We start from the raw sequence: 26,961 nt of genomic DNA, 5'->3' as shown, positions 1-26,961 counted from the left end.
AGTGTACTAAATAACATGTCGAAAATTGACCAAATTTACAACAGTTGAACCCTGCCACTTTGGTCCATCTTTGATTAATTACAGCAGTTCTATAGACATCGTGCCAAGTGTAACTTGACTTTTACGATTTTTATGTTCGATATCAAAATAGTAGACAGATATCTACTGATGGACACTATAGGACACATGTCATATCCATAAATAAATAAATAAACAATACTCCTACCTCTATGTCCCATGACTAATTTTCTTTTACTCGTGAATAGCAGTCCGCTTAAGAGTCTTCATCCCGGCGAAATTAAAATACAGCTAATTTTACAGTAATTATGTGATATCTTCAAATAGATAAAAGATAATCGAAATGTGGAACAAGAGCGCCCTAGACAATATTATTTTACATGAGATACCGTTATCACGACTCACTTATCTGCTTTCGATGTCGAGCCATTTTGAAAATCGGCATTTATTTTCGCGTTTCTAAACAGCTGAAAACGGAAAGCCACTAAGTGACTTGTGATAACGGTACCTTACGCAAAATAATATTGTCTAGGGCGCTCTTGTTTCATATTTTAATTATCTTTTATCTATTTGAAGATATCACATAATTACTGTAAAATTAGCGGTATTTTAATTTCGCCAGGATGAAGACTCTTAACAAGTAATACACCAGTCATTGTTTTTCAGACGATCCTGTATTCTTAAAATTTTCCAGGCTAACGACTTTCAACAATTATTATTTAAACAAGAATTTTAGGAATGATCAAAAAAAAAAAAAAAAAAAAAAAAAAAAAAACCAAAAGATTGCGATCTTGGCCAATAATTAGTTTTTGGATCAGGGCCACAAAATTTTTGAACGGCCCCTAAATCGAGTTGTATTTTTTACGAAATAAGCACATAATACTGAGTTAAGTGATAGTTTGGATTTGGCTACACTATATGCAGCTCTTCAGATATAAAGCCTACAAGAAAATTTTTGACTGAATGGATCTTTTGATCCAAAATTGGATTAAGGGTCACAAACTTTTTCGAATGGTCCCACAATCGAGTTTTCGTATTATTTACGGAATAAGCACAGCATACTGAGTTAAGTGATAGTTTGGGTTTGGCTACACTATATGTAGTTCTCTAGATACAAGGCCTACAAGAAAACTTTTGACTGAAATATAATGGATCTTTTGATTCAAAAAATCAAGTACTAAACCTGAATTGGTGCCAAGAACAGGTCACAGAGCAAACCGGTATTATCCACGAATAAAAGAAAATTTACGGGATACAAGGGTAGGTCTGTTATTTATTAAAAGGCAGAGTCTAGATGTGGTAAAATGACAAGAACTGATATAGCACGATAAAGAAATAATGACGTGATAACTGAGTAACAAATATTTTCGCGTACAACGACTCTGAAATATTACCACTGCTCTTGAACTATTAAACTATTCACACAAATGGAATCCTGCAATTAATTAATTAAAATACAAAATGAAAGTAAGCAAAGCGAATAAAGTATTATACTCAGATCTAATTATAATGTGGTGTTCGGTTAAAAAGCAAGTTTTCACGAAGTGGCATTTTCAATTTTGGCAAATAGAAATCTACCTCAAGATTTTAAGCAGGATAAACTTAAAAAACTAGTACACAATTTAGATCAATTTCCTTCGTTATAGCAATACTAGCAGCGTTCACCCCGCTTCGCTGCGGTCACCCCGGAACGCAATAAACTTTGTTACTTAGATAATTTTTACTTTTTCGCTTTCAAATTGCAGTAAATGTTAAAATTATAGCGCCTGTCATTTATGTTAACCCGCCGAGTCACATGGTCATGCGGGTTGCATATAAATACGTTTATTTTTACCTATGATGAACTAATAACAAAGGATTTGTACGTATGGACACTTGAATGGTCAATTATCTCAAGACACTGGTAATTAAAAATTAAAGTGATATGATAAAAACCATCTAGGGTCCAAATCCTAATAACCCCCCAAAAATGAAAGAAATTGGTTCAGCCGTATTAGCGTGATGAGTTCACAAAGGATTTGTGCGTTCTCTTTTATATATATAGATAATATAGTATTTATCGACATTTTAATGCTATGAAATAGATTAATAGAAGGTAATAGAACTAAATATCTTACTAACATATGACATGGAAGTGTTAATAAGATGCTTTCATCAGTATAATTAACGTATTTCTCATGTATAATTCATTGAAAAGTCTGACAGTAGAGGGGAGAAAAACGGGAATGGAAGCAAATGCGAAAAAAATGAAATTATATAATACCTACAAATGAATTTGCAATAAGAAGAAAAAGGCTTCCCCATCGTTCAGTGGATACCATACATGGTCTCGGCTTCGACTCCAATTAGATTTCATGTTAAACTGTTGGACCCAGTCTCATATCGCTTTGGTGCTGAAATGAAACGTTACACTCCAAACAACTGTTTCACAAAGTGGCAACTTAAAATACTTAAAGAACTGTAAGCTCAGTATATTTAACAACACAAAATTATAACAGATAATAAGTGTGCTTTTCTTCCTTCTTTCCGCTCTGCAATTCAAATACACATTTTCACCAAAGACTGGTGATAGCATAGGGTCAGAGCGGAATATGGGCTGCGTTAATGAAAATAAAGTTTTCATAAAGTGAAAGATAAATTCTGAGCAAAGCATATACTATTTAATAAATAATATTGTTACAGTTTCGGCAAACTGGCATTGCCTTCATCAGACACATTATCTGATGGCAAAGATGAAGGCAAAGATACTTTGCCGAAACTGTATTATTATTTATTAAATAGTATATGCTTTGGTCAGAAATTGTCTTTTCTTTTATCTTATACAAGAAGTTCCAAAACTAGAATGAATGGTGTTCAAGTAAAAAGTTTTCAATAACTGATAAAAGGTGAGCCAGATCTGGTAGTTCATATATAAATGTGCAATCATCGAATATTTTATTTCATTATTTGGCTACCCTGGTGATCACATAACATCACATTCATGAATATGAATTACGATTAACCTCTAAATGACTCCAACAATACAACTGCATTGCATTCTGTAATTTTTGTTACAAAAAAATCGAAATAATGCACTGTAATAAGAGGTTAGATAGGGACCATCACCTAACAAATGAATCTTTAAAATACACTATTTTTAACTGATTATAATTAAATTATTCTTTAAATAAATAAAGTGTGAGTTTCACATACGGGATTTTGCACAATTAGTGTTCTGATAAACTCTGTTCCGTAAATAAATATTTTTAAAAACAATTGATATAATTACCAACAAGAATTACTAGATTTGTGAAATTGTACAAATGCGACAATTAGGTCATTATTTTCAACAGGAGAAACTGTATTGGGAAGAAAATTACATTTATTTGGGAAAAGGAGAACAAAATTACGTCTCTTTTTAACCATAGTGTCAACTGAAACACTTTCGTAATAAATTGAGGATAATGATTGATTAAAAAGTAAGCATTTCATTTTCATTATTAAATGCTCTTCCTTATGTTTAATCTTAAAAACTACAATAGCGCCTACGATTACTTTTTTGCTATCCGGGGTAGCTACAAAAATTACGGGTAAGGTATTCCCTGATTCTTCCCGGTTTTCCAGTTTATTATTATTATTATTATTATTATTATTATTATTATTATTATTATTATTATTATTATTATTATTATTATTTTGCCTGATAAGCAGTTAGACATAGACTTTCCCATGTTGATAGAAAAGACCAAGAAAACATGACAACGATGATAAATATGTAGTATATGTTTTACCTAAAAACAAATACAATGTATTTTATTTTGAAATTACACAACTTAAATAATAAAAATTCCTGCACAAATCAAGAAAATTAAACATCTTCCCTGCAACTTGAATCTGTAACTTTAGCCACATGATCAAAGTTTCGTCACATAAGAGGGAAAAAATTTACAGTAAAATAATCAACGAGAAAGGGTAGATGTACATAAAAGCGGTTGTGATAAATTAACAACTTATCTTTAGAAAACAAAATCAGTAGTACTCTCTAATTCATTTTACTTCTCTAAATTCTTCATTCTAAAATCAAATAATAAAAAAAAATCTAATCTGAATGCTGCATTTCCTCGTTAATACTGCGCATATCTTCCATTATTTTAATCTTCTTAGCTGCAAGCTTGTTTAGAATGATCTTTATTTTCCAGTCTTTAGCTTCTTTTTGTTTCTCTTCCTCTTCCTCTCGTCGTTGATTTGTTGCTTCTACAAAACGAATATGAGCAATTTGTGCATAATGACTCACCGATTGCCGTGTGGATAGTTTTTCAGTCACCAGAAAAAGACACTGAATCATACGTCAGTCTAAAGCCTGTTCTTTTAAATTATCTGCTACACAATGTGCATTCATTGAAATACACTTCACAACACATAAAATGGCGCAGAACATAACAATTAATAAATCAAACTGAACTACATACGGAACTATAAGACTATAATCCACATGCGGAAGCAGAGGCATTACATGCTATTTTGTCACATTGAAGCTGCATTTTTCCAGCAATCTCATTGTCTAAGACCATAAGTTTGAATACTTTGGACAGCGTGCATTGACGTACAGACGTGTTCAAATTATTACTCACGCTCGCAAACGGCAAAGTTGATGTTGCAGTTCTAATTTCGGAGTTCTAGAACATCTAATTTAAGGATAAAACCACCAATACATGATCCTTCATTTGTTTACTGTACAGCTGAAGTGGAGATATCACCGTTGAACGGCAGATGGCATTAGTAGGGGGAGGAGAGTTCTGAAAGTGGTGTTTCAGTTGTAGACAGTTATTGTGGTTTCTATCAACAAGTGAAGTCGTGATTACAGTCGTATTGTGATTACAGTCGTAGGCAGTTACGACATTCAAAGCGTTCAACAGTTCGAATGGGCCAGTTTAAAGTGATCATGACGTGTTTTGTGTACTAATCTTTTATTCTATGAAGTCCTGTAATCGCGAAATAACAGGAGAAGCCAGAGACATTTCTCTGCGTAAAATGGAAGTTACCAAAACATTTCTGGCGGAAGGAAGATATACACAACAATTTTTGGCGGAAGGAAGATATACACAACAACAAATTGTTAGTAGAGTTGGGGTTGGGCAAAAATTGTGAGTAGAATCTCTGAAGCAATGAACAAGAAATGAAATGAAATCTTTAAGTTTTACGTCCCACGGTTATGCCGGTTAGGCTAAAGGAGGCGGTGATGATGAGAGATGAATGAAACGGTGGAAAAAAGAAAGTGAGAGGAAACGGGAGAACCCCGAGAAAACCCACGAGCACGGTGTTTGTCCACCACAAAGTCCACACGGTGCGAGCTGGGATCGAACCAGGGACCCCAAGCACCGGAGGTGAACGCTCTACCACTGAGCCACCGTGCCCCCTGCAATGAACAAGAAACAAATGTATCAACAAAATTGGATTAGGAAGTGTGGGCGAAAACCAAAGCTATCGCTAAGAGGTATCAGAAAACTAAAAAGATTGGCACTGGGAAACAGAAACGCAACTTCTAAAGACTTAAGCGTAAAAATGACTGAGTGTGATGCAGACATTTTGCCTGAAAGTGTTCGAATTATTCTTTTGGCTGACGAAATAAAACCACGCAGGCGTGACAAAATTCTTTGGGGACAACGACATAAATATTCTTCCGCGGCCGGGCAATAGTCCTGATATGAACCCGATTGAAAATCTTTGGAGCGTCATGAAGGAAAAGCTAAAGAAGAAACACATTACAACCAAACATCAATTAATCGAGGAGATCAACAGTTGGTGGTATCATGATATTGAATTGAAGGCAAAATGTGCTAAACTCGTACATAGCATGCCACAAAGGATAAAAGACTTAATAAAAAATAAGGGATTTCATACAAAATATTAATTTGTGAGAGAGATCTGTTTCTTGTAAATATTCCATTTAACTTTTGTTTCCAATTTGGATATTCACACTGTATAGTAATTATATTTGAATGTCACGCACGGGTTTGTTTTATTGATATTGAAAAGCATATGCCACACCCAGTAGAAATTAGGACCGAGTTACAAAGCAGTAATTTGAAGTAAGTTCGAACGTGTTTTCTCACGCAATATTGTAAGAACAGTAAAATATTCAGAAACTGAATGTTGAGTCTAATAATTTGAACACGTCTGTACATCATTACACTTTGAATACATCAAACTTTTCCTTTCGTAATGATTCCTCTACCAAGAATCCTTGTCAACAACTTTGCTTCGTCCACCAACTCGAATCCATTTGCATCATAGAATCCACATTTCCGCACAGATGAGCTACAAACAGAATGACACTCAGAAGGTGCTGACTTGTTTCCTTGATTCACGAAGGCACTGATATTGAAAAGGGAGACGGGTGATTAAGGCCTGAATGATAATGGAAGAATTGGTGGAAAGAGATTGTAGAAGGAAACGGGAGTACCGGTACTCCGAGAAAATCCACGGATACGATGTTGTCCATCACAAACTTACTTCACCGTGGATCGAACCAGAGACCCTATGCACCAGAAGTAAGCGCTCTATTACTGAGCCATTGTGACCCCCTCCCTCCCCCCAGACACTGATATTGAGATGGACACAACCTTCTGTATATGCTTTTTAAACGCCTGCAGTCCCATGTTCCTTACCAAAAAGACGCTCGGCAAATGTTGAGGCAAGTAAAACATTTGTCACGTGGCACATCCCAAACCCACGATAAAGAATTATCTAACAATCAGGTAAGGATTGAATATGGTCTCGGAATATTTGGAAAACTAACGTGCTTGTTATCTGCATAGAAACACTGAATACAACGAACACCGAAATACAGTTTATCACTTTCGATCCTGGCTCTGTGACTTGAACCACTACACCAAATCGGTAGTTATAGTGAAAAAAAAAAAAAAAAAAAAAAAACGCAATTAAAAATATTAGGTAGTGAGTACCATGAGACGAAGGACATTGGTATGCAAATTCTCTTTACTTTTACTTCTTATATTTGGAACTTTTGTAACCAGATATTTTGGGCATGCACTGTTATTATTTAAATGTGCTCCAATTTATTAAATGACTCCAATGCAATCAGAAGCAAGATGTCTCAGCTCTTGTTTGTATATAAGACTGCACATTTCTCATGTATCTCATAGTGTCTGATGAAGCCAAAATGTTAGTTGGCGAAACTGTAACACGTATGTAGTTTTTTATGTGAATATATTGTTTTGCTCAGCAAAAGTTTGTTTGTGTTTAAAAACTCCAATGCATGTTCGACTGCGGATGGTCAATCAAGAATAATTACGGAAAACAGGTCTACAGCCAATCTCTCTAATCTTCTCCTTTTTATATTGTTTATTTTTTCAACAATAAAATTGTTACTATATTTTCGTTAGAAATTAACCTTTTTGATGTATAAGACAAAATTAATCATTTAAACATACACTATTAGCGGACTATTCGATACATCTTCATATTCTCTATGTATAAAAGACATATCAATCCCTTTAACTTCAGAATGAGTTTATTGACTGGAATGCACAAGAATATATATATTTGAGTGCTATGCAAAAGAATATATTCTCTCTACGCCAAAAACAACGAAAGGTATTAGTACACATATTCACTAGCAAATGTACAACATAATATAGCAACAAACGAACCTGTAACAGAACATCCGAGTTTCCGCAAATGATTTTCGTAATCTGTTTAAAATACGATACCAATTCGGGCGGCATTTTTGGATTTTCTGCTTCCTGTGACTGAGTGGAACACTTCTGCTCACCTTCAGTTGGAGGGTTAACTGTTTCCTGAGGAGGATCAGGAATAATCCACATTCCTGTAAGAAAATAACTAGTTCAAGTAATGAATCAAAATTTTAACGTATATAGAATCATATCTCATTTCATCTACAGTAAAAATATCAACCAGAAGCAATGGATGAACACGTGACTTCTGAATAATAATAATAAACAAGTGTCAGGAGGACTTTTAAACGCAATAAAGTTTACAATAAAACGTTAAAATGATTATGTTATCCCTGTATGTCGTAAAAAAATCGAGGACACCTCTCATTACTATACATTGAAAGTTGTGTTACCGTAATTAAATTTCTTTTTTGAATAAATGATTTATTGCAGTTCAATGCACTGACAAAGTGCGTAAGATTACTTTTAATTTACAGAAAACTACACTGAAATCCATCTTTTTATTCTAAGCTACCAGGAAAGAAATATTTTCTAAGTACAGCTATATTTCAACGTAACCATACGCACGCATTTCATAACTGCTACAATTTAATTTTAGAGATTAACTTATTTCGCAATCTGTAGTCTCTCTGCAACCTTTTAATTTGTATATACTTCGCAAATATAAAATAAACGCACAAATACCTCTAATACTTTGCAAAATAAACCCAGTTTAGAATGCTCCAAGAGCATTGCCAGAACGAACTTGAAAGGAATTAATTTTTTTTATTAACGTCTACAGGCTTTATACCAATTGTTCTATATACTTTATTATTCTACTCATTAAACAATTCTTGTAATATATCTATCCATTTATAATTTCCATGAGTAGTAAATTTTTTCCACGTTCAAGAGTTTTGTTAAAACGTTCTACGATACGCTGTTTTACGAAGACACATGCTCAAAATGGACGACTCAAAAAATAAATAAATAAAAATTAAAATTAAAAAATCGCAAAGTATCATATCTCTACGACTTCCGGTTCCCGAGATAAGGCTCCTTAAGTTTCCCGAAATCGGAACATTTTGCCCATATCTCGGGAACGGTAAGAGTGACGAGAAAAATTCCGTCACTTCTTTGAGATGGTTTTTGATGCTCTGTCGAATGGAGGAGAGCTCAGAATTGATAAATTCGCAAATAATAAACACACACATACATATATATATACATATAGACACAGAAAATTCAGTAATAACTTTTTAAGTTCGCTAATAAATAATAATAAAAACAGTTGACCAGTTAATCCTCTTGTTCAGAATTCGGAATCTTTAAGAGTTAAGATTTGCACGCAGCCTGGTGATAGTATTTTAAATACGTACGTCCTAGTCTACCTCCTACCTTAAATACATCCCATTTCTTTTATTGTTACACCTTTCAGTGCGAAGTAGGTTTTAGACTGTACTTGAAATTTTGAATAAACGAAAGCTTATTAAATTAAGACACTTCTAAGATTAAGACCTACCCTTGATAAAATATTTAGATTCTTCATAAGGTATTTTATCAGTTAAAGCTGCAGCTATTAAATCCACTTCATCTTCCTCTACAACGAACACATTCGCTTCTTTAACGAACGTAAATTTCATATCTTCATTCAATGAATAACCATATGCCTGAGGTACTTCAGACCAATGAAATGCATGATTAACGTCAGCAGTCGTCAAATTCTTCCGCTTGCTATGTCGCATAAAAACACAACTTTTCTAGAAAGAAGCACAAAATATTACAGATTAGGAGGAACAATAAAATATTTACTTCCAACTTTGTCTACAAGCTCTCAGATAATGGTTTCTTACTTCCCTTAAGCATAAGAAAACATTATAAGAATGAATAGCTGTAATCTCCTTAAATAAATATTCATATTTGATTGACGTGTATAACAGTATCTTTATTACAAGAAATAACGTAACTAAGGACAAAGTAAGCATGGATATTAATACAAGTTTAATGGCAGAAAGTCGTTCAATACAAAGCAACAAATAAGCAGTTGAATTAAGATGCTTACACAACAGTTACATATTACCAAATATCATACAGATAATACAAAAGAGACTTCTAAGATAGACGGTATAGTTGCAAGAGAAAAACATATATAATGCACAGAGTTGCAGTTAGGAAGCCCGACGGAAGAAGACCTATGCACAGACTATCAAATGGGAAGAATAATATTGTATAAAACAAGGTGTTTGATAAACTTGAGTAATAATCTAAACTAATTTGGATCGCCAAAGGATAACACTCAATGGGAAAATTTTCTGTTGCGACGAACCTTCAAGATTTTTACAACATAAAGTTAGTTCGTTAGCTATTACGAGAAAGCGAACTACGTTGAACGGTACAGAAAGACAATTCGGACCATAAACCTCTTTCGGTATTGGCAATATTTAAAGCCGCCCAGACATGAGCATGAGCCGCATGAGTTGGAGACAAACTCAGAAATAAGATTCATCCAACTCTCTCAATCATCGGCGGTCCCTGCTTTCTATCGTGGACACAACCTTTCTAGAAGTTTCGAAATCGCAACCCGATAGTTAACGTTGAGGTTATACAGCTCTCGTCGCAACAGATTATAGAAATAGGCACTCAAGATGATAGTTAAGTTCTGCAGCTAGTGTGTTGCATTAACTGCGACTCTATGACATTTTCCTTCTATGTTTGATGATGCGTCTCATCACTTAACTTTGTCTGTGAGTAGTATTCTTCTGGATGCGTTCTACCAGTATAAAACGCGTTGAGAGTGATGTTTTAATAGTGCAGAGAACTATTTTTAGGAAGATGAATCTGAATAACTTACACAAACGATAATTATCATCGGTTTCTTTCCGGACAGATCTTGTAGATAATGACGTGAGTCAAGTATATATTCAACGTTAGATAAATGTAACATGAATATGTATAATAATGTTATAGTTTATCTACTCAAAAACAGCGTATTTTGGAAATCTTAATTTTTAACAATTAATTCATATACGAACAGGGGCGATCAATTTACCTCAACGTGATTTATAAAGGTAACCAAGAAAGTTCTGTCACTTTTTGTTTAGGTCTGTATTCCATTGGCCCTCACACCGTGAGCTGAATGCGAATGGAAATAAGGCGAAGGTCAGTTGTTGGTGTGGGTATATCCAACAAACTACCTGGTTGTGGCAGTTCAGTTATACCGTGAATTTGCGTAAGGACAGAGTGAACAGGGGACCTCCACAGAGAGTCATAATGGCGTGTATGCTGTACAAGTTCAAACTGGGGTCAAACGTCGCTGCAACGGGGCGGAAGATATGCCAGGCCTTTGGTGAGGGTGTCGTGACTATGCGGACAGTGTAGTGGAGATTTAACAAGTTCAAAAACGGTGACGAAGCACTCGAGTGCCGGAAGACCAACACAGGTACAAAATGAAGATCTTTAGGCAGCAATTGAGGCGAACAGTAACCAGAGATATGAGGAACTGGGACTACAATTCAGTGTGAGTGGAGAAACCATCCGGCACCACCTCCATCAACTTGGGAAGCACGGTAAGTTGGGTCGATGGGTCCAACATGATTTGACTACGGGCTAGAAGGCAATGCGAACAGACACATTATGTTTCTTCGCTGTCTCGTCTGAGGAAGGACCCATTTCGGGACATGAGAAGTGGGTCCTGTACGAAGCTCCATGGCGCCGTCATCGTTGGTTAGCACCCATGAACCGGTTGCAAAACAGCCGAAACCAGCACTACACCAGAAGAAGGTCCTCTTGTGTTTTTGGCGGACTTCTACCGCATCGTGCATCGGGAACTGCTACCAGCTGGTCAGAGCATCAATACAACCGTGTACTGTCAGCAATTGAGCTGCGTTCAAGAAAAACTCAAAACATTGGAGCCAGCACTTCAGAATCGCAAAGAGATCCTCTTGTTATAGGATAACGCTAAACCTCACGTAGCTAGAATGACCCGGGAGACCATTCTACGCCTTGGATGGGAAACACTATACCATCCGCCATACTCCCCAGACATTGCACCGTCCGATTATCACTTTTCATTCCTTGGACAATCACCTTAGAGGATGCTAATTCAAATCTCTAGTAGAGGTATGCAAAATGCACTTGATACCTTCTTCGCTTCACGCCCCACCAAGTTCTACCATAACTGAATTCATGGCCTTCCAGAATATTGGCAGAAGGTCGTCGATGCTAAAGGGGACTATTTTTGATCTTCCAGGTATGTCTTAGGTCACATTTCGATGTTCGAAGGTGGTGGGTTAAAAAGCGACAGAACTAAAACAGAAACAAAATTTCTGACCATTCTGGGACAGTTATTTACTGTAAATCTGAAACTTGCATATTAATAATACTAGTTTAAATAAACAATATATTTTTTCTTTATATATATATATATATATATATATATATATATATATTATATAGATAGATTGATTGACTGATTAATTGCAGTCAACAGGCCAATTTTAACAACGTACTAATTTAATAATTTCAAATTGTACAGCAGACTTGAAGAGAAAGATTGAATCTACTTAACATTCAATACTCAGTTTTTATTTCAGAATTGTACATACCGTGCTAATACATATCATAGTCTTTCTTTACCATAATTGGAACTTTGACATATATGTATAACGGCTGAGCCGTTTGAAATTAATTTTTGTGGCATGGTTAGTACCTACTTCAACTGGGTTTTGATCATGTCACTTTCATTAAAATGCGTATCTTAAATGGGGTGAAACAGAGAGTTCACAGAGGGGATGAAAAATTTATTCCAATAATAGAGTATCTCACGAACCCCTCATGTTCGGAACATATATAACATTCTTACTAAAAGCAAGTGGCCACATGCTCCAGCATTCTAGAATATTCTGCTTCTGAGGAGGAGGCAATTTCTATGTTATTCTCAATATATAAAAATAACATCGACATTGTCTGTTTCGTCAGGGGAAAACGGGTGAACCGTTTCGAATGAGTTTCTGAGTAGTTAGTACTTGACTCGAGCCAGACTTTTATTTTGTCACTTTCACCATATTGCATATCTTAAGTGGAGAGGTCTTCAAAATTTATGACAAAAATATGCATCTCACGAGTTCTTCAAGTTAAGCAGATGGAACTTGGGTGTATAAAATATTTACTGAAAATATGTTGAGATGTACCCTAAGGTTTTCGACAACTCCCCCTCTAAAAGAAGAACACTTCTGTAATATTTTAAATCCCTATTTTGTATTCATAAAATAGCGAAAGAGAAGACACAACTGAACGCTTAAAATTATTTTTTAATATAGCTTACGTTGGCATGGGTATTTATCATTAGCTGTACCTTTAGACTGAAATGTGTATTCCAAAGGGAGGAAGGGTAGACTTTTCGCAAACATTAACGGCCGTACCATATGAAAGATTTTTTTGAAAATAGCAATTCGATCGAATTGGGTCGGTTTCTATCTTTTCATTTCGATCCAAATACCATCATAAGGGGCGGAAAAGAGGATTGAAATATGCCTTTCATAATTACCATAAACATATTCTTCCCGTCCTGAGAACGGATATTTCAGCTAGTTGTTACCAGTGTGCACAAGTGAAAAATATATTTAAAAAGATAAAGCCATTCTTTATTAGATACATCTTACTACTCAAATATTTTACTTATTATTATATTATTTTTGTCATACCGAATGCAGGTAACTTGAAATCAAATATTTATATTCATACATAATTCATGCTAATATGCAAGTTTACCTTGAATAATTTTATAATTTTACAGCAAAGGATAATGATATTTATAATGAGAAAGTAATAATGGGATGAGTAGAATTCAATATATATATATATATATATATATATATATATATATATATATATATATATATATATATATATATATATATATATATTCGCTATGCAACGCAATGGAACTTTTTTGTAGTTTGCAAAATTATAGTATATTCTACATATGCATATTTTACTTTGGTTCTTTATTGATTAAAACAGTTAAAAAGAAATACGTACTAAGATTACTATCATTATCTAGAGAAATCAATTTCAATTCAGGCCGAGGATGTATCACCATCGCCTACAACAATGTTAAAACTTTTTTAAATGGAAACTATGCGTGTTTTTTAAGATTCTCTTTTTTTCTCTCTCTCTCTCTCTCTCTCTCTCTCTATATATATATATATATATATATATATATATATATATATATATATATATATATATATATATATATACTCGTTTCGTTGAAAAACAAAAATCTCACCAAATAACTGGTCATCAAAGACGATAAGTACGATTTGTGAATTGAAGTCAATAAGGAAAATAGTCAACTTCGGAGCACCACTATTCAGCCGTGGAGACTGTTCTTGTTGTAGTACATACATATATAGATGTGATAGTTATATTTTATTATACTTTGGTTTCCACAAACGTAGCTTTTAAAAGTAATTAACAACTGAACGTCAGTTTATCCGAAAAGTCGATGTTCGCGAACTTTATTGACCACTTCCGTTTCGAATTTTAAAATTCTCTTTCCGTAATTCGAAAGATCTGGTTATAACTCTTTCTGAAACAAATTTTATATCGGCTCTGTGAGCAAACATTTTCTTTTAAAAAAAATCGAGAAACTGTCGATTTCTCAAAACTCACCACTTTCTTTAAAATAAATAAATAAAATAAAATAAAATATCTGAAGTTTTGACACGTTGTTTACTTTAACATGAATAAAAAACATACTGAAGTTCATTATCGACCAGTGCTTCGCGAATTAATTACAGCTTTTTGAAGTGAGCAAATTTTCTTAAGGTGTGATGTCCCAGTTGTCAACACTGGAACAATTATATGGCGATAATTGGATCGTGATTGCAGCTAACATTCATTAAATATACATTAATAAGGCTTGTCTAAGTGCTTTTTATTTATTTATTTATCAAAAAGAGAGACTAGATATCTGAAATGACTCATCCTCCCGAATTCATTAAGAGCAGTTTTCATTTTACTTTCGAGCGACGATACGCGAGACGAAAGTATTATGATCATGAAAAAAGGAAATCGAATTCAAGATCCAAACGTATTTACACGCCCCTATAAGCCGAAAAAGTTATTTATGGACGTCTGTTCGTTCGTCTCGATGTAAATTTGTTTACTCGCCTAGAAGGCTTTCAACGTATCTGCACTAAATTATAAACTTAAGGCTTTTATCTAGTATTTGTCCCAACTTTTGAGAGTGGCTGTACTTCCGCCCGTACAAGCGAGCGACGTCAAAAGCGGTATCATGAAGCGTAAGTCATTGCTGGATGAGCTGAAGAAGTGTTAAAATATCGGTTTTAAGTATCCATGATTGAATGGGGTAAGTATGAAAATCGTGTGGCCATGATAGTGTTGCACAAGCTAGGCAATCCACTAGGGGAGATTTCCAAAATCCTCCAGAAGCTGAAAATTAGAAAAAAATCGTTTACTGCACTATCCAACGAAGATTGGAAATGTGAAAGATCGGAACATGTGAAAGCAGTGGCAGTGCGTATCCAACGAAATCTAATAAGGAAACGTGAGTTATGCCTCGTGAGCTAAAGATATCGAAAGTGTTTATGTTTCACACGTTAAGCAGTGGCCTGGGATCCCAGGACATCTACTGACAAATGAAATGAAACGCCAGAGACTCCTAAACGCAAAGCGCTTACTTAAGGCTTCACTAATCTATGGGACAGTATAGGTAAGGGGAGTATAATTTGGGGGTACCAATTTCCTTCAAACCACAATTGTATTGGTACCAGAGGACCACGAAAAACTATGATGGCCGTCTCGGAACGGTAGCTTTTCAAGATGGCGTCGAATCAAAGATGGCGCCCGAGTCGATTTATAAAACTGGCAATATATCGGCTCCTAATTATCTAATTTTAACGTACTAAAAAAAAAAAAAAAGATAGCTCATTATATTTATAATAAGTAACGTTCTCATCATTTTGCCGTATCTTGGACGATACATGAGAAGAATAACAAAAAAATGAATTTCGAAGCGCTTTAAGATTTATTTAATCTACATTAATCGTGACAACGAAAGATTTTATGAAAAAATACTTTGGGCAGAAGAGAAAAGACATTAATTAGCTTTCGTTTGATATATTTGTGAACATTCTATCAATAATACAGCCGGAAATATCAAGATTTGAATGTTCAAAGGTGCACGCGGCAGTACTGCAATTCAATGTAAACAATGAATAGTGAGGCGGAATGTTTTCATAAACTCACCGAGTTAATGACGTTGTAATTAAAAGAAAGTGTCAGATTCGTGTCTACCTCTGAGACCTTATTTAATGACAAGAAGAAGAAAAGATGCATGGTAGTCCATCATTCACCTTTACCAAAATGTATTGCAGGTAAGAAGATTGAGCCTCCCAACATTACAACACACCCAATTCCTGATTGCCTTAGCTTGTTTTCGGAATCTAAACGGAAAAATTTACTTTGGGTTCTAAGTCGGCATTACAACTCTGGAAATTAGGCAGTTAGCTCTTGAATAGGATTTAATATACTAGTCAGGAACAACGTTAACCAAATACAATAGCTTATTTGCCTTCCATAAATCACCCAGCAGCTGATAAGTCAACAGTTAATGTCATATTGACTAAGTGCAATCAAAATAAAGTCAAGGCTAAATTTGGAAAATACTTTTGTTGTTGTAGATTAGGCCATTTTTCAAAAGCAAAAGAAAGTAAATGGATACATCTCAATGAATTTGACAGTATTTTCATAATGATGGGACCTTTTCACATATGTTGTAACCTACTTTCTAATATTGGGAGGTTATTGGTAATGCTGGACTTAGCAGTAGAATGAAATAATTGCAATTGGCTTCATTTGTTAAGTTTTAGACGGAAAGCAATACAACCGTGCTGTAAGACTCCACGAATGCGTCTACGAAGCTTTAATGAGAATAATTTGGAATGAGTTCTTGGATAATGTCGAAGTCGAAAATATTCAGCTTTCCTCTAACAGTTACAGAATTAAATTAGTTATTTTATTCATTTGCCGAAAACATACTGTATCTCAAGACAGTTTTGAAACGTTGTACGGAGACGACAAAATCAAAGAAATGTTTATTCTTTTCGAAGGCTATATGAATCATTTGAGACATGAGAATAGAGTACTTTCGTCTTTCTGAATGTTTTACATAGATTTAGTGGAGTTACTATTGGGCTTGATTCGAACTCGTAAGGAAGGTAATTGGTCCCCCTACCTTTCGTGTTTGCAAGAAATGACCCCATGGTGTTTTCTTTAGATAAAATGAATTATGCCAGGTACTTATCAATTCAACTGGCTGAACTATCCCAATTGAAAAATACAAATCTTTCCATTTTTGAGTTCTAGATGTCTGTAGAATGTTCTGTCCAGCGTAAATCAAAGAATCCATTCGCACGAATTTCCGTTGATCAGGCTTTAGAGGAGACAGTAAATAGAGATACACAGACAGCAGGTGGGACGAACGAATTCAGTTTAAAGCTTGGAGCAGTCAGTAAATACTATTTAACCGCAGAATATCGAGCTTCAGCACTTGAGAAGATGCGAAAATTTGTGGAAATCATTCCAGACAAGAAATACCAGCATCCGGTTCTTCAGAAGACCTGTATATCTAAAGACGAAGAATAAGTCTCGGCCTTAGTTAAGCTTCTGCAGAATGACTGGATCAACCCTTTCGACAAAAATTCCTCAACATTGTGCACATTTCAAAGGCTTAAAAACGCAGACAGAAGTTCAAAATGATTTATTATTAGCAAGACAGAAAGGAGAGAAAAGCTTACGAAGACTTCCAACATGATCGTTTAGAAATGATTAAATGTTTCTTTGACTCTACTTAACGTAAAACAATAACGAAGAAATAATTTAAAAGACAGATAGAAATATTTTAGGGAATATGATTTTGATAGCAGAAACCGTAACCTAAACATGGAAGAAATTTTCCTTTGGGTCCTTTACCATGAAGTCTAGCGAATCCTGATGGTACTTTAAGGAAGATTAATACAGCCACAGTAGCAAACTTTCTTGAGGGTATGGTTTCACCTACTGACCGTCCGCAACGTAAATCTGCAACAGTTATTGACGCAATGGAGCTTATTCATAACTTACATGAGAAAATGTACTTTTGATGAAATACCTCAGTTAATACTGCTAGAAGTTTTTAAAAGTAGGTCATCTCAGTGACCGAATAGAAGTAGCTTTTGATACTTATAAAGAGAAATCAAAGTCCGCTGGAAGAACTTTGAGAGGTGGTGATGAAGAGTGTACATAAGGTAAAAGAAACTGAAAGCGACTCTTAAGAGTAGTGACTGCAAGAAAAGCTAACGAGATTCCTAGCAGAAAGTTGGCAGCGAAAGAAAGAAGAAAGAAAAAAAAAAAAAAGATTTGAAAGGAAAATATTTTGTTCGTAATGTATGGAAACAAGTGTTTAAAAAGTACAGGAAAAGATATCAATGAAGTGCCAGACCTGTCATCCTCTCAAGAAGAAGCTGACACGAGAATAATGCTGTTTTAAGCTTTTTGAGTTGCCACTGTTCTCGTTCCTGTAAGCTACTTAGCTGTTCTTGTTTGATTACTACCATGAAGTATACACCTGCTTGTAAGTTCGCAGACTGTGATAACCTTCATCAAACAGATCCTGAGGAATATACAGTTAACGAAGAGGTTGGGTTTCAGACAGTGGAGAACTAAAATTTGCAAGATAAGTTTACATTTAAAAAGAGTAAAATAATATGAAATGCAGCCCATGTTACGTGCTTTTTGCAGAAGAGAAAATTTATTATAAAGATCGATTTTTACTTGAGTATTCTTAACGTCGCGGATCTTTGAACATTCAAATCTTGATATTTCCGGCTGTATTATTGATAGAATGTTCACAAATAAATCAAACGAAAGCTAATTAATGTCTTTTTTCTTCTGCCCAAAGTATTTTTTTCATAAAATCTTTTGTTGTCACGATTAATATAGATTAAATAAATCTTAAACCCCTTCGAAATTCATTTTTTATTATTCTTCTCATGTATCGTCCAAGATACGGCAAAATGATAAGGACGTTACTTGTTGCAAACATAATGAGATATCTTTTTTTTTTTTTTTTTTTTGGTACGTTAAAATTAGATAATTAGGAGCCGATATATTGCCAGTTTTATAAATCTACTTGGGCGCCACCTTTGATTCGATGCCATCTTGAAAAGCTACCGTTCCGAGACGGCCATCATAGTTTTTCGTGGTCCTCACGATACCAATACAATTGTGGTTTGAAGGAAATCTAGTACCCCCAAATTATACTCAAATCTTGGCTGGCCCATAGACTAAACTCGTCGAATTCAATTCACTGATGAAAATACTTTCAGTGTTGAGGAGATTTTCAATGCTCAAAATGACCGGAAGCTGGTGAAAAGTCTCCAAGGATTCAAAGAGGTCAGCATCCTGCCTCAGTCATGGTGTAGTGGGGTGAGCTGCGAGGGCACAATGTAGCTCCATTTCTGTAAAAAGGGGTCAAAACTTGAGCCAAAGTGTACCAGGAGACAGTGCTTGAGAGACTAGTCAAGAATCTCACCAACACCCTCTTCCATAGACAGAGCTGGAGCTTTCAGCAGGATTCAGCCCCAGCACCCAAGGCACGGACAACCCAGCTGTGGCTGAAGGCAAATGTTCCGACTTCATTTCCACTTCAGATTGGCCTTCTGCATGTCCGGACCTAAACCCTTTGGACTACAAATTGTGATCCAAGCTTCAGGAAAATGACTTGCAAGAAGAGGCATCCCAATATTGAAAGTTTACAGCGTTCCCTTTTGGAAAGCAGCTGCAGATTCTCCAGTTGATGTGTTGCGTAATGCAATTAATGAGTGGACTGTGTGCATGCTAATGGTGGTTGTTTTGAATAATTATTTGTGATTTTGGTTCATAACGTATCCATGGAACATACGTTATTAGGATATTAAAATATATCTTAACCACTTTATACTTAGAACTTTGGACTTGTATTTATGGTACGACCAGGTAAGGGTTTTTCGAAATCTTCCTACTCACAAAATTAAGGGTAGTTTACTGACGGGTAAAAAAAAAAAAAAAAAAAAAAACACGCTATTTTCTCGGAAACGGATCTAATGATTGTCTTTTATTTCATATTAAATGTTTAATTAATAACCCTATATTATGGAATAAGTCATTTGATAGAAAAATCTATGAGGGATGATTTATTTTCGTGAGTAAGTTTTTTTTCGGACGATTTTCTCAAGAAAGACTCACGTGATCTTATTCATATTTCATATAAATAAATATTTGATTAATAACCTGACAAAATAACGTACCTCATTTGTTCTAAAAAAGAAAAATACAAGGGATAAAGAAAAATACAAAAACACACAATGGAGAACACTAAATGTATGATAAAAAACACATGTTACATTATAGACTTGACGGGTGTCAAGAACACCACCACCACCACCAACAGCAACGCTCATTATATATCAAAATTAAGAAAAAAAAATTGAAATAAATATCCGAAATTTCAATAATTCACCAGCATGCTTATAAAATATTTCTGCCCAACACTAGCTTCTATATATAGGATTTTATTTTCCACTAACACGGAGACTTACGGAAGTGTAACTCATCGATTTGAATGAAACTTTGCGTATTTGTAGTACATCGAAAAATAATCGGCATATATTCTTATTATTTCGGCAATGCTGCGGGTGCAAGGGTAAAAACCACCCATCCAACGTTAGGGTGGTCTCTAATCATAGCCGTAAAACAATTATTTAAGGTAGAAAAAATTATGTCAAGGAGTCTTAGGACAACTGATTCAGAATCTGACGTCAAAATTACAAAATTCAAAATGGCGAATCGAATATGGTGATTGTAATTACAAAGTCTTCTGGTTTGAAATGCTTCGCAGTTAGCCAAGAACAATTACAGTTGCCAGGGGTTACTGCGAGAAAGTTGAAAATTGCAGACCGATTTGAAACCCCTTTCTTTCTGTACTTATTTTAACGAGATGATTGATTAAGGTGAACCCCTGCACCTTTAAGCAGGATTTGAATTAAAAAAAAAAAAAAAAAGCCCAACCCACCTCCGCCCATAAGGGTTTTTTCGCGTTTAATTGGGTTTTATCGAAATATTTCAATGTCTTTGGAGTAAGTGTTAAAATTTGATTTAGATTTCAAGACTATCATTGTCACAACTTGCAACAATTAAGACTATCATTGTCACAACTTGCAACAATTTTCTATTCACTGTTATTTTTTAAAAAAAATGCCGCCATTGTGAAATTTTATGTTGGATCGCTGCCAAAATACATACAGCTAATTTAGTGTCTCATGCTTCTACTCTAAAAAATTCAACTTAAAAGACTGAAAATTGCGCTTTGTAGCGTAGATACCCGCTATTTGAAAAAAATGGCCACCATTTTCGCAATTTTACGTTAGTATGATGCCAAAATCTATGTAGGAAGTTTAATGTGTGTCTCGTGCTTGTATCCCGAAAATTCAAACTTAAACGATAGTCAGTGGTACCCTGTAGTACGTGCGGTACAGGCATACGACGAACAAATGTAGATCGAATTATCCCAGGATCCTCAGTAACGTTCGCCAAATATATTAATTTAAAACAAAGATATAACTCATGCTTTATAAAATAAATGTTTCAAAATGTCTTATACGACATAAATATTTTCCAGCGTAAAATAATGGTTTTATTGTTGAAGTTCATTTTCGATACTCTGTGCGTTCAATTACGAGAATTTCCCGAACACTTGTTGCAAGACGGTTCTTTCCAGAAAATTAATTTAAAACAAATAACAAAACAATTCATATTTTATAAAGTAATTGTTTACGAAATTAAATATCTTCCAGCGTAAAATAAATAGTTTTATTGTTGAAGTATTCACTTCAGATGCTCTGTGCGCTCAATTGCGCGAATTTCCCGAGCACTTTTTTTTTTTACCTGCGAAAATGCAGTTTTCTTTACTGTACATTGAAATTTCCACTTATACAGAAGTCTGAATTTAGCACTTGCAATAGTATGCGTTGCGTAGTTTTCGCAACACTGGACATTAAGTTTCTTAAATTTGACAAGAATTTTTACGCTATTGCTGGTGTTGAGTCTACAGAATGCTTAATTGAAGAGTAGCAACAAATTACTGAACTAAACTGTTGTTGTTGGAAACTAAATTTTACTGAAAAATACTTGTGTTACCATCAAGGTAATAAAAAATAGTGCTAATAGTTTTACTAAATGCACTACATATTTACTGGTAGTACCGGCACCTATGGCCTTAAACCTGTCAAATGTCTGAGGAATAACGTCCCTCGGCGTCGCCAAGTACACTTCACGGAACGTATTTTATAAAATATAAACCTGGACATCTTACTTCACAAATAGGCTATAAGCATAATCCATACATTAATTTGATCTATAATTATCTTTTTTTTTTTTTTTTTTTCCCCATTCAGTCTTATGGTGAATGTTGTTTTATACCTTAATGTGAAAGAATCTAATTCGCCCAAGGAAAGTCCAAAATCTGGTAAAAATCACTTTCAATGTGATCATCATAGTTGTACCAATAATATACTAACAAAAGCTCAAAAACCCAGGTCGGTTTTAAAGTTTTTTTTAGGTGGGTCCAACCCGAAAAACCCACCGGTTTTTTTTCGGGCTGGGCCCACTTGAGCAAACCCTGATTTTAAGGCATACACCACGAATAACTCATTTTCCCCCCCTCGCTGTTCCCACATTATAATTCCCATTAACCAATATACTAGGAAAGTAACATACCGGTACACTGCACAGACCCATACACAAGACAATCTTCGAGTAGCCCGACTTAAATCACACGATCAATTAACAAGTGGATGAGATCACATGACCGCACACAAACCCATGATACACGGCAAAAACAGTAACGAGCCTAGTGGAACGGATTCATTCTCAAAACCCTGTTCAACCTGTTTATAAAATGGGGTGCTGTGCAGACTAGTACGTCATATTGAATATATATATATATATATATATATATATATATATATATATATATCACTTTTCTTGCTTCAAATGATGACTTAAGACGCTCTTAACTGTTATTACGCTGGCGCATGCCGAAATAATTGCACAGATTGCACAGACTGATAACATGCGTGCAAACTGATGTCCTCTCTCCTTATGGACATTAATACGCGGTCTGATGTATGGACACTACTGTGCAAAAACACCATTAAAGTTGTGCTAGGTGGCCACTATCGAACCGTGTTAGGGCAGAAGTGCAGCAGGAGCCACATACGGGAAAGTGTCCTTACGGAGCCGGTGTGTTACCGATGGAAGGTATTCGAATAAACGTGGAAATTTCAATAGCTTTTAATACCGTACACAACAGCATACGTTAATGCACTTATATTCGTTTCACACTGGTAAACATATAATACAGGTCTTCTATATCATAATATAGAAACACTGCCCGTGAAAATCGGCATGTTTCACAGTCGTCTTTGATTCGCACTCACTCACGTTAACCCTAAAATAACCCCTGTAATGGTATGACACTTAGTAACGTTATTTTATTTATAAACATACTATACTAATTTCCTATATTCTGCAAAAATACTCCACCAATGGAAATAAATATGGTTGGCGATCCTCTTTCATCTTCAATCACTCACTTTAACCGTCATTGTACCATTTTTATGACGGACCATTCTGCACCAGTGCCATAATGAGTAAACTTACGCACACGATATATAAACAGAAACTAACGTAACAAATACTTAATTACGCATGCACCCCCTTCTACTTCCGCAGACGGTTCTACCAAATACAAAAGTGGGTATGTGTGTGATTGTTCAGCGAAGAGAATGTTTTGTTTAGCAACCAAGACAAGAAGTTGAGATGATAATACCTAACCTACAAACCAGTCATATCGTAGAAAGCAACCAAGATAAAAATTTAGAAATAATACCTAACTTAATCTTAGTAAATGTAGGCCAACCAACATGATAAAAATGCGAGCATAAGAAAACTTTAGGCCATAATTAGTAACAACGTCTGCGTAAATAGTGCCTTGTACTCTTCTGACATACAGGTACCATATACGCAACTCAACCCCTAACATTTACTTAGATGCATAATTCTTTGAAGTCTAGGCATATTTTTGGAAGTGGGAGGCTTGAATATTTTGCTTAAATTTCGTGCTTTCTTGCTATATTTTATGTATTTTTTGATGGTTTAGGTAGGTTAAGATAAGATATTTGGATTTGGGAGGGAGAGAATTCTTTGCTTAAAATTCGTATTTTCTTCGGTAAATGTTTAGCAGACGGGGCCCAGAAGTACGTAAAAAATGCAAAATTTACTGGAGAAATAGAAGAAGCAAATGTTTAGGCTTGACATAACCTAACCAAATCTAACCTGAACTAAACTAAACTAACCTAATATTAATAGAAATAAACGAAATTCCATCATTTTTTCGAAAACTATGCTGGACTCTTACACTAATATAATCTGACATGAAGTAACTTAACCTAACCTTGCCTGAACTAAACTAGTATGAACAGAAACTTCGGAAATTGTAACACTTTTTAGAAAAAATAGCTGGGCCCCATCTGCTACACTGTCCCTTTCTTCCTATATTTTCTGTGTTTTTGATGGTTTAGGCTAGGCTAGATTAGGTTAGGTTAGAACTTAGTAACATCAACTCATTTCTCCCGCAAACATGGTGATTCTACCTGATTTTGTGTTCCCAATCTCAAAATTATCCCGAAATTTATAATGATAAAACTGATTCACAGACATCCACTTACATGCATAATTTCTCGTAACCTATACGAAGTATCCTCCACCAATATATTTGTTACATCGTCCGGCAGTCTTGGTATACCGGTTGCTTCTGCAGCAAATGTTATTGTGTCCTTTGGTAAGTTAACATATCTATTGCCTCCAGATGGCTTTTCTTCTTTCTTCTTCCGTGAAACAGTTTTGTCACCTTTCGTTTCCTCGGGCCTTTCATTCTTGACAGTTTCTGACTTCCCATTCACGTCATTCATAATTTATGAATTCTTCGTACGATTATTGTCTTTATATGAATACATACAATCTAACCACTTCCATATATTTCTGAGTTTGAGATCATTCACTGTATCTCTTCTTTCTACATGTTTTACTTTTCTTTATATTACAGATCACGATTCCCTCTAACATAATTTGAGCGATACACAGCTTCCCAGCAGTCGGCCATCTTTAAAACAAAAGAGTAATGATGTAGCCAAGCGCAAAGAAACATGAATAAGATACGATCTTCATGCGCTTGCTAATATTGTAACATGTAGAAAGAAAGTAATATTGCAACGATGATTTGAAAAATAAAGCAAAGTCAATTTGAAGATTTCCATTAGCACTCAGAAGTTCTATCAATTCTGATATCTATTAAAAATATCTGACTCGGTAATATAGTAAAGGGGAACTGGGACCAAGTTTTTTTTCTCTATTATAAAAAAATGATTATCAATGATTTATAACGTTCAAGATTTGAAGTAAACTTTATAACGATCCTCTCATGTAAAACCCTATATAACATTTACTACATAAAGAGATCTTGGTTTCAATAAATTCAATGGTGGGTTCGAGACAACATGACGTCAGGGTTTGAAGAATTGTCTCGAACTCCTGTTTAGTACAGTGGTTCCAAACCTTTTCTGGCTGACGACACACTTTACTGAACGCGACACACTTGTTGATATTTTTAATAATAATAATAATAATAATAATAATAATAATAATAATAATAATAATAATAATAACATCTATTATAGGCCCAATAGTGAAAACAATTTTTATAATGACTGTATGAAGCACTGAGCATTATTGCTGATGTTGAGGGTGTTGACTGGTACAGTCTGTCTCGATTTTAACTAATTATTATTAAATTCTTCGTGATATTTAAATTCTAAAATTTCACGACATGCCTTATACTGCTTGTAGACGATCCAAGAAAGCTTGAACAAGACTCTTGTTCAAGACCATTCAAGACTATTTGATGAAAATAACGTCAGCACTGACGTCATTTTTCTCTTGAATTCAATAGTTTCATTCAAGAAATTTCGTTTCGGTCCCGTTCTAAACAATCCAATTCAAGAGCATTCAATAGCCAATCAGCGCTCGAGTTTGAGTGCAGGAAAATACAAAACAAGTATGATGCCGTCGTGAGACTTAGCTGCAGTTGAATAAATATCTTTTCGTTACTCTTTTCCATAATTATCTGATATTCCAAGTGTGTATTATAATAAACAAAAGCTAATATTTGCGCCGCAAGATATTGTTAGTATTTTTTTATTGATAATATTCACGATTTATATAGTTATAATGCTTGCACGCCCATAACTTTTGTTAAATTTTGAGGCAGTGAGAAGTATAAGTATTAATTTGAGAATTTAATATACAAGAATACCGAGTGTAGATTAAGAAAGAAGAGACCATTAAATAAAAAGAACATATAACTGACTTTTCTTGATTTAATAAGAGGTTTTGTACTGTTATTAATTTCTAATAATATCAAATAATTGCGTACAGATTGATAATATGTTTGCAAACTGAAGTATCCTGGAAATGATTACATGTTATCCTACTGTAATCTAATTATTTTATCACGAAATCCACACGTAGTATTTGAGAAGTTATTTCTTAAGGTAGATGTTGCTTTCATGCGTGCAGATTAATTTTACTAGTTCTTTTCCGTAAGGTACAAATGTGCATCCTAACATATGCTACATACAAGACTGTGCAAAAATAATAATAAATAAATAAAATCGAGATGCTATTTAACAGTGTCGGGGCAGGAGCATTGAAGGGGGTCCACAGGAGAGTAGTCCGTACGGAGCAGGCGCGTCATCGACTGGGGTTATAGTACAAGAATAAGAATCATGTATAAGTTAGAATAGTGCAACAAACCCTTGACATAGTATTCACTCATTTGAACTGAACTATAGCTCTTGTAATGATTTGATACTGGTAACATTAAACTTATAAACATAAAATACTGGTTTCCTACATCATACAGGCATGTTTCGACAGTGGGACATTACGGTATTTCAGATAATTCTCCTTCATACACACTCACACATTTTAACAGTAAAATTACTATTCGTTTGACGGGTTATTCTTAACCAGTACCAAAACAGGGATAGATTTGTGAAGAAAGTCTGATGCTGATATGGGCGGTAAGTCCTCTAGATGAAAAATA

The 26,961-nt window shown here is 34.8% G+C and overlaps 1 protein-coding gene across 1 annotated transcript; it reads right to left on the bottom strand.

The window, feature by feature from the left end:
• Positions 1 to 2,360: 2,360 nt before the first annotated feature.
• On the bottom strand, positions 2,361 to 25,186 carry LOC145660658 (transcription initiation factor TFIID subunit 6-like). Its single transcript, XM_081725973.1, has 4 exons — positions 24,527 to 25,186; positions 9,217 to 9,454; positions 7,671 to 7,846; positions 2,361 to 2,411 (listed from the first exon to the last, which is right to left on the bottom strand). The coding sequence occupies exons 1-4, from the start codon at positions 24,767 to 24,769 to the stop codon at positions 2,376 to 2,378; spliced, it is 693 nt and encodes a 230-aa protein (XP_081582099.1). The 5' UTR covers positions 24,770 to 25,186; the 3' UTR covers positions 2,361 to 2,375.
• Between the last annotated feature and the right edge of the window lie 1,775 nt (positions 25,187 to 26,961).

The sequence above is a fragment of the Thermobia domestica genome, chromosome 9 (genome assembly GCF_964235325.1).
Source record: "Thermobia domestica chromosome 9, izTheDome1.hap1.1, whole genome shotgun sequence".
Taxonomy (NCBI): Eukaryota; Metazoa; Arthropoda; class Insecta; order Zygentoma; family Lepismatidae; genus Thermobia; species Thermobia domestica.
Note: the sequence above shows the minus strand (reverse complement) of the source record. Positions and strands in the feature narration are given on the sequence as shown.

Excerpts from the sequence above, each read along its gene's own strand:
- LOC145660658 (XM_081725973.1), bottom strand. The coding sequence starts at position 24,769 with ATGAATGACGTGAATGGGAAGTCAGAAACTGTCAAGAATGAAAGGCCC. Across the intron at positions 9,455-24,526 it reads GGTTACGAGAAATTATGCAT|AAAAGTTGTGTTTTTATGCG; the intron begins GTAAGTGGATGT and ends GCTTCTTTCTAG. Across the intron at positions 7,847-9,216 it reads ATCTAAATATTTTATCAAGG|GAATGTGGATTATTCCTGAT; the intron begins GTAGGTCTTAAT and ends ATTTTCTTACAG.